Source organism: Vicia villosa, linkage group LG4, assembly GCF_029867415.1.
Source record: "Vicia villosa cultivar HV-30 ecotype Madison, WI linkage group LG4, Vvil1.0, whole genome shotgun sequence".
In the NCBI taxonomy this organism is placed as follows: Eukaryota; Viridiplantae; Streptophyta; class Magnoliopsida; order Fabales; family Fabaceae; genus Vicia; species Vicia villosa.
The window spans coordinates 11,345,605-11,354,179 of NC_081183.1; the positions used below are offsets into that span (position 1 = coordinate 11,345,605).

At 30.5% G+C, this 8,575-nt stretch overlaps 1 protein-coding gene across 2 annotated transcripts; it reads right to left on the bottom strand.

Moving 5' to 3' along the window:
* Positions 1–1,861: 1,861 nt before the first annotated feature.
* On the bottom strand, positions 1,862–6,542 carry LOC131598812 (uncharacterized). 2 transcript variants are annotated; one of them, XM_058871374.1, is made up of 13 exons: positions 6,218–6,542; positions 6,086–6,128; positions 5,871–5,897; positions 5,480–5,569; positions 4,901–5,049; positions 4,420–4,576; positions 4,083–4,205; positions 3,738–3,857; positions 3,597–3,617; positions 3,421–3,479; positions 3,072–3,162; positions 2,798–2,908; positions 1,862–2,397 (listed from the first exon to the last, which is right to left on the bottom strand). In XM_058871374.1, the coding sequence occupies exons 1-12, from the start codon at positions 6,439–6,441 to the stop codon at positions 2,828–2,830; spliced, it is 1,185 nt and encodes a 394-aa protein (XP_058727357.1). In that variant the 5' UTR covers positions 6,442–6,542; the 3' UTR covers positions 1,862–2,397; positions 2,798–2,827. The 2 variants fall into 2 exon arrangements, with proteins under 2 accessions (XP_058727357.1, XP_058727355.1); XM_058871372.1 differs by having other exon boundaries at positions 1,863–2,394.
* Positions 6,543–8,575: the final 2,033 nt, after the last annotated feature.

Below are 8,575 nucleotides of genomic sequence, written 5' to 3' on the forward strand. Positions count from 1 at the left end.
TTTCGTTAACAACGAACAAGGATAAAAATCATTGTGCAATTGTTTTTATCTTAAGAATTTTTAAAGTCACACTTATTCAAACTCCCCCCCCCCCCCATTTCTAAGTGTTTTTCTATCCTTCAACTTGTACCTCAATTGAGACTTTTTTAAAGGGACACCTCCTACCATCCATCATGTGGGAATTACTTTCGATACAGGTGAAACTGATCTTTCACTCGAACCAACAACTCATGCGACCACTATTGAGTCAATATATTCGAGGGTTCAACATGAGGGGGAATTTTTATGAGCAACATAACTTGTGAGAGACACACCACATACTCACTCAAAATCTTAAGGTAATAGGTGTGTGAGTTCTTTTACTTACAAATACTCAATTTTCCATTTTTCTAATTAATGTGGGACAAAAATTAAAGTAATTAAATAAAACTTAATATATTAAAGTGTAATGACGAACAATCTACACACATCTGTTGATTATCGGGTATTTCATATACATACAATATTGACATGGCAGCACCCAAGAGATTGAAGGTAATTTGCCCTATGACATATTATATGACGAAGAGACGTCTATGACGAGTTACCTTACCTTGATCAACATTGATTTTTCCTCCGGCCTAAACATGGTTTTTATAGGATGATGTATCTCTTTACCTGAACTTGTTTGTCCAAAAAAACAACTAGTAAATCTTAAAAAGCTCAAAGATAGTCTTGTCCCTTACCATACAAATCAAATAGATTCTATAAATATTAAATCGAGTTAAATGAGATAAATCGATGAGTCGGTCTCTAAATATTTTTAAAAAAACCTTAAAAAATTTAAAATGGCTTAAACTAACTTAACTTTTCGTGTTTATTAATTTTTTTTCATATTTCTTTTAAAATAGATACAAAAGAAATTTTGATTGGTGAGATTTTTATTTTCTACTAATTTTTTAATTAAAATTTTTCAAATCCATTTTTTATAAATCCCTTTGATTTCCAAACTCCAATTCATCGATTTTTTATTTTGATTTGGCCAACTCACACCGATTAACCTTCTGGTTCCCAATTTGACTAGTTCAACTAGTCGGCCCAAATCAAACCCGTTTTAAAACACTACTTTCAACTAGTCATGGCAAATAAATCTGGCCTCGTCCAGATCCGTCCACCATAGCTCCAAATTTAATAGAGAAAATATGATTTAATTAGGGGTGGGTGCGGGAATAACTCGATTTTAATTAGGGGGCGAGAGATGCTAGTACCGACCCTGTGCCCATCCCATCCCTCCTCCACCTATTAAATTTAATTTATTACCCTTATTTTTAATAATTCTATTACTCATTTATACTTTTTTAATGTTAAAATATCATGTTTATATGAATTAGTATTTATTTTTAAAAAATATAAATAAAATAAAAATAATCAAACATTATGATTATTTTTAAAATAATTAATTATTTAATTTAATAATTAAGTTTTATTGCTATTGAAAAAATATGTATTTTAAAAAAATTACAATCTATGCAGATGCAGGTAGAGCGAAAAAAATCCGTTTCTCTTTGGAGGCAGGGGTAGGAGACCAATTATTGACTCCGCTTGAGTTTTGAGGCAGGGCGGGTTGACTCTGAGAGACTGAGCAGATTTCACGGAGAAAATATGATTTAATTACAGACGGGTGCAGGAATAACCTGATTTTTAATTAGGGGGCGAGAGATGCTAGTACCGACCTCGTGCCCATCCCACCCCTCCTCCACCTATTAAATTTAATTTATCATCCTTATTTTTAATTATTCTATTACTCACTTATACTTTCTTAATGTTAAAATATCATGTTTATAAGAATTAGTATTTATTTTTATTGCTATCGGAAAAAATATGTATTTTAAAAAAATTACAATTTATGCAGGTGGGAGCAAAACCAAAAAAATCCGTTTCTCATTGGAAGCGGGGGCAAGGGACCAATTATTGACTCCGCTTGAGTTTGGAGGCGGGGCGGGTTGACTCTCACTAAGCGGAGTTGATAATGTTTAAATCCGCCTCCGCCACATTACCATACCTACTTTTAAAAGAGAGCTCTTTGTAGCAAATTTCACAAATACATTTAATTGCAATTTGATTTTATTATTAATTATTTGATATATGTGACTCAATTTCTGCTGATATTAAAAAGTATACACTTTTTCTCCTTCATGATAGTAAACAAATCAAAACATAATAAAGTAAAAATCAATAAAGAATAGCCTAAACCAGTATTACAATTAAAAATTGAAGGGAAATTCAAAAATGGTATTGTCAAATTGATACAACAATTTTGGTCCTCAATCAAAGACCATGTCTGCTGTTATCATTCATTTCAACTTCATGCTCATAGACATGTCTTGCTCATCGTGGTGGAGATTGCATGCATGGCTGCTATAAACATTTATCAATAATTAATCAAATCATCATCATTAAGCTTTCTACATTATTGCACATTTTGAATTCAATTTACAAATTTGAAACACATCTTGATGAGAATTCTTATATGATTGTTTTGTTGTTTCTATTTGTTTAGGACATGTTTGAATAGACTTATATGAGCTTATATGCTAAGATAAGCACTTGTGAGATTCTTTTACATGTTTATAACTTTATGATATTTTCTGAAAAATACTTATAATTTATATGAACATAATTTAACTTTTTATTATAGAACATAAGCACTTATCATAACTGATTATGCTACAAGCTACAAATTAATTTGTTTGTCCAAACAAGGCCTTATTTTCCTCCAAGTAGCTACTTCTTAGGAAAGAGAGAAAGAGACACAAACCTGAGAATTCTTGTTTCTAAAAATCATCTTCTATGCAACAACTTGATGTTTGAACTTATTTTCCAAGGCTTTCGATTTTTGATAACGATAATATAGAAACTGCATCAAAATCTAGAGTTCAAGTTAAGGTCAACATATTTCCTTGAGCACCTTTGATGTATAACATGTATTACTATTTATTTTGTAGTCAAAATGTTTCGTACGTGCGCAGAAACAAAAGTTTCTACTGCGAATGCACGAGTATCTTACTAGTAAATATGTAAAAAAAGGATACAAATGAATCAAGAAGAGAACATCCTCCAGATTCTACAAGCCATGGTAGATTCGGACCGATTTTTGACCATTCCAAGCTTCTAACTAGTATGCTGCATAAAAGCAAAATTTCATGTTTTCTCAATAATATTTTGACACATAGTTTCACACCATGTTTTTGTATTTTCAAATGTAAAAGTCCACATATTAGGACATAGTCTATGTTTGGCAACTCGGTGGGCCACCGCAGCCGCTCGTTTAAGACCTTTTTCACTGTGATTTTGAAAAGCTGGTATGTGTAGCTTCTGTTCTACCGTGATTTTCTAGTTTTCCAAACACACATAAAATGATAATAAAAAGTGGATACATACCTTGCTATATAAGTTGTATTCCCAATTAAAGCAAAAAGAAACAATAGAGGATTCACTCCCTACATGTTAACAAAAATGATTTTGATATTTAGTAATCATAACTCAAAAAAAATCTTGTTTGATGATAAATAAGAAGAAAAAAAGAATCATAAGTTTCAATGGTTGAAAATCCTCACCTCAAAGCTACCTCTTCTGAACTGCAAAATTGATGAAAATCATAGTCAAGTCAATATGAAGTTATGAATACAAATTTCAACAACATAATTTTCTAATATAGGTTATGTGAGACTCAAGAATGTATCATAAAAATTTCTTACATTTAAACAAATTTGAGGAAGTCTTCCCCCCATATATATAACAGCCATTCCCCAACCAAGGTAAGTTCCAATGCCATGGTGCATTTCCGCGCCATAACTTGACAGCCGATCGCCACTAGCCTGAAAATCAAGAAATAATAACGGCACGATGGTTAAACTTTACTTTCTGACGTGCCAACCCGCCTTTGTTCTTTTAATAGGTTATGTAAGACTGATCAAAACGGGTTGGACCGTTGGATTTTCATCTCGTCCTGCCAAAAGGACAGGCTACACGGGCCAATTCGACAGAACCAACCCTTTTTGCCATATTAGTGAGTAGAAAAGTTGTGACTTGTATTACAATACCTGCAAAAGCTTTCTCCCGACATGAATCACAAACTCGTTTCTTGGTTTTGAGACCTCGGAAAGATTTATAGTATCTTGAGAATGAAGTAGATTTAAGGCAACTAGAAAAGTTAATGTTGTCACCTGAAAAACAAGGTAAAGGTGATTAGATTTCAATGCTAGAAGTCTCACTAAGGCAGATCAGCTGGTAACTGCGCAGAGCCGTGGATTGGAATCCACAACATCTCACTTATTCATCTTTAAGAGGCGAAATTCCGGCCATTAGGCTATTAGACAAAAAATTCAATGCTAGAAGTTTCATTGTTGTAGAAAGAGTAGTGGCAATAGAAAAGTTTACCAAACATAGAGTATTCTTGATCTTCAAAGATGGAGCGGATTGCGTCAAGACAGATGAAACGAGTAAAGGCTCTTCGATAGGGTCTAAAGAAGAAGATGTAATTCTTTCTGCTAATTCTGATTTTTGAGTATAACTCTTTGATAGATATCTTGCTGACCTAATGGATTCAAAAGAAAAGAGTTGTAAGAATTTTTCAATGCTTCGAAAAACAAATCAAGTCAACTTTAGTTCTGCGATAGGCTTTTTAGTACAATGTTTTATCAAATAGTGGTAAATAATAGTGGCGCTATAGCGAGCGCTGTAGCATGGTAGAATTCGAATAAACCACTATTTTCTGAGATCCGCATTTGATAACATTGGATCTAACCCTAGTTGAACCGTATGAAAAATTAATATAAATAGTACAAAAACTAAGAACCGGTTGAATCGATTGAGGCTAACAGAACATGTAACATAAATTTGAACGAAAAAGATTACTTACTGGTAGTATGATTGTCCTCCAACATGGCTTTTTTGAGCAAGTGCTGGAAAAGAAATTGGTGAACTCATACCAAAGACTCTTCTTTGTTCAACTTCATTGCCATTTTCAGCTCCACCATTGCCTAGTCCATCATCTTTTGATGTTTCAATCTGATCATGGTCATAATGTTAGAAGTTAGAACACATCAGCAGTGTCAATTGCATACGGAAAATAAAACGTATCGCAAAACAATAGAGATATGCTCAAATTCCGCGTTATGTCATAGGCTATAGCGTTGTATAGACACTATTTAACAATATTGCATATCTTGTGATATCTTCTACAACTTTCTATCTTGAAATAGCTATAATCAGAGCAGCCTTAAATTTTTGGAGACTCTGTGTAAGTTAACTACGATTCAACCGTGACAAAACAACGGAGGACTCTATTTAGTTAAGGTTTAAGCGTGGAAAATCTATTATGAAACTTTATTTAACTAAAATTTAGCTGTGAAAATTTTGAGACGGCCCAGATTATATCCATCACCAAAGAATATGTCGAAAAAATTGCATGTGACATGAAATATAGACGAGATTTTACCTTGAATTGTTTCTTGTACTTAAGTCGGGGATATATGTGTCTATAGTAAATTGCTTGTGAACAAAGTATAAGTGTGATCATGGTATAGAACTGCATATCATTAAAAAAGGGAAAATGTCAATAACACGGTAGAAGTTAATGAAAAGATTTACAAGGTCTCAACCTATGAAAGCCCTGACACACACAGACACAGATACTAAATGAGACACTGACACGTCAACACTGATAATTGAATGTAATCATATGTGTCAGTGTCATGTCTTTGACACAGATACTAAATGAGACACTAACACATCGACGCTGATAATTAAATGTAATCATATGTGTCAGTGTCATGTCTAGTATCTATGTTTGTGCCGGCTTTTAGGTCAATCTTCGGCTAGAGTCTTACCACTGCAGTATATACTTGAGTCGGTAGCTGCATAAACACAAAATTTAGTCATTCAACTTAGCATAATCTTATGATTAACTCAAATTTCACAAATTCTAAAGGCCTGTTTGGATAAACGTCTTATTTGCAGCTTATCCCACAAGTGCTTAACAAAATAAGCGCTTATGAATAATGTTGCATAAACTATTCTTATAACACAGGTTAAAAACACTCACAGTTGCAGGTTCAAGTAAGCATCCAAACACATTAAACAGATCTCTGCAAAGTAAAAAAAAAATTGCATCAACATAGTTAAAAAATTCCATGCAATCATAACAAAATCACTTAAAAAAAAGCGCTTAATTTACCCGATTATCCATGTCAACATGAAAGTAGCAGAAAGACCATGAGCAGATTTTTCATTGTAATTAGTGATTAACTGAGGTATCTCAGCAATCATCCAAACAATGACACTAATTACACCTAATGTAACAGAAGCTGTTTCTCTCTGATTTCTCATAAACATTTGAAACAACTTCAAACAATGATGATTTCCAAGACACAGTGAAGTTGAAATAGCAATCATTTTCATTGTGTCAGATAATTAGTATCTGCAAAATCAGTTTCAGAATCTGTTATGAAAATGGCTTAAAGTACTAGAATAGCAAAGAATGTGTGATTCTTGAAACATTGCATAAAAAGACAAAAACATTATAAAAAGGAAAACTAGTATATCCTAATTTCAATAATGCTGAAAAGTAACATTATAATAACAAAGGGAATATTGAGTTTGAGTTTACCAACTTCACTTTTCATAAAGTTTGTACATAAAAATAAGTTTATGTTTATCTTCTTTCAATATAGTATCGATTGATATTTGTATCAAAAGTCTTTTTGACAAAGTTCGGTTTTAGATATTTTGATAAAATTATATTAAATGTTTGACTCACCAATTATACAGGTAACTTGATTGGTGAATCGAGAGACGTTTATCCCTCGAGTCACCAATACTTGATTAATGAGTAGACGAAAGATGTCTGACCTCTCGAGTCACCAATACTTGATTAATGAGGAGACAGATGCAATGCAAAAAGAATACTAGTTCAGTTTAGGGTTTAGGTGTTACAGGGAAGAGAAAAAGAAGAAAAAAAAATGAGAAATATATTTGACAAGAAAGAGGGAGAAAAATATTCACATTGAATATATAAAAATAACAAACTATAATGTGAATTGATTCCACGGCTTTAATTTCGCATGAAAGTTAGCATTTTTTGTTTATGTAACAAACTTAAATTCCATATATACATGAAGTGGTGTAAGTGTAACCAAAATAAAAGAATAAAAAAAATTAGAATTTTTTTTATCTATATAAGTTGTATTTGTTTATAAAAATGGAACATTTTAAAATTATTTTTATCAATAAAACTTGATGTATTTAGTAAAAATTGTATATGGGATACATCACTTATAAATGGTAACTAAATATTAAATATTAATTTTTATAAATATTCCACCATCACATAAAAACTTTATATAAGTTATGAAAATCATCTATATCATCATTTATCGATGCATATTTTAAAAAAAATTGTTATAGAAATTAGTTTATCAAAAATATATTTTTCTTAACTATTCGGACAGCTAATTATATTATAAGAGAAAGAAATGAATTTAAGTTTTTCAATTTGAATATTTAATAGAAGGATTTCTTTTTTACACCCAATAATAGGGGAATTTCTAAAAATATGTTATATGTTATTAATAAATATCGAATTTTGAAGAAAAAACTTTATATTAAATGGCACCTAAAATATGCCGTTTGCTTTAACTTTAAAAAAGTAATTTTTTTTATATTTCAAAACAATTTTTAAAAAAGATTTCTTTAAAATAGTAAAAGTTATTTTAAATTCAGTTTTCTAAAATTAAAAGATTAATTTTGATATCCAGTAAAACAAATTTAAAATCATATAATTTTCTAAAATAATTATTTAGAATTTTAAATTTAAGCAAACTTAGATTTTCTAAAATTAAATGATTTTTAAAATTTTAATTTCTAGTAAAATGGTGAAATACCTGAAAAAATATTTTATAAAAAACTTATTTAAACTAATTTTTTATTAAAAGATTCTTTTAATAATTTTTTTATAGATGTTTTAAACAAAATATATAATATTATAAAAACATTTTTTTTAAAAAGACACAATATCTCTTCTAGCTTAAACACAAATCTTAGATTTTGATTCAGCTGGTCCTCCCACTAATCTTCAACAAAACTTTCTTTCATTGCAACAATACTTCAGTCAAACCTCAATAATTAAAATTTTGAATTTTACCTAAAAAAGAATTAGAACTTATAACATATTCAAAAATAATTTTTAAATTTTTTTTTTTTGAAATTATATCTATCTCTTACAATTTTTTTAAAAAAATATAGTACAACAACAACCGAGCTTTATCTTACTGAGTCGAGTCGATTATATGGATCAAATTCTTCCATAATGTTCTATCTAATATCATAGTTCTATCCAATTCATTAATTTAGAGATTTTTTTTTAATCGGGTCTCTTAGAGTTTTTGTATGTATTACCTCTATTTATTTATCTTCTCTTCATCTGATATACTTTTTTTACAACCTAGACTAGAATAACTTTGATTGGTTCTTAGAAAAAACGGATTCATAGCTCAAACATCCCAAGAACATTGTAAGAGGTAAAAGCATAAATCGG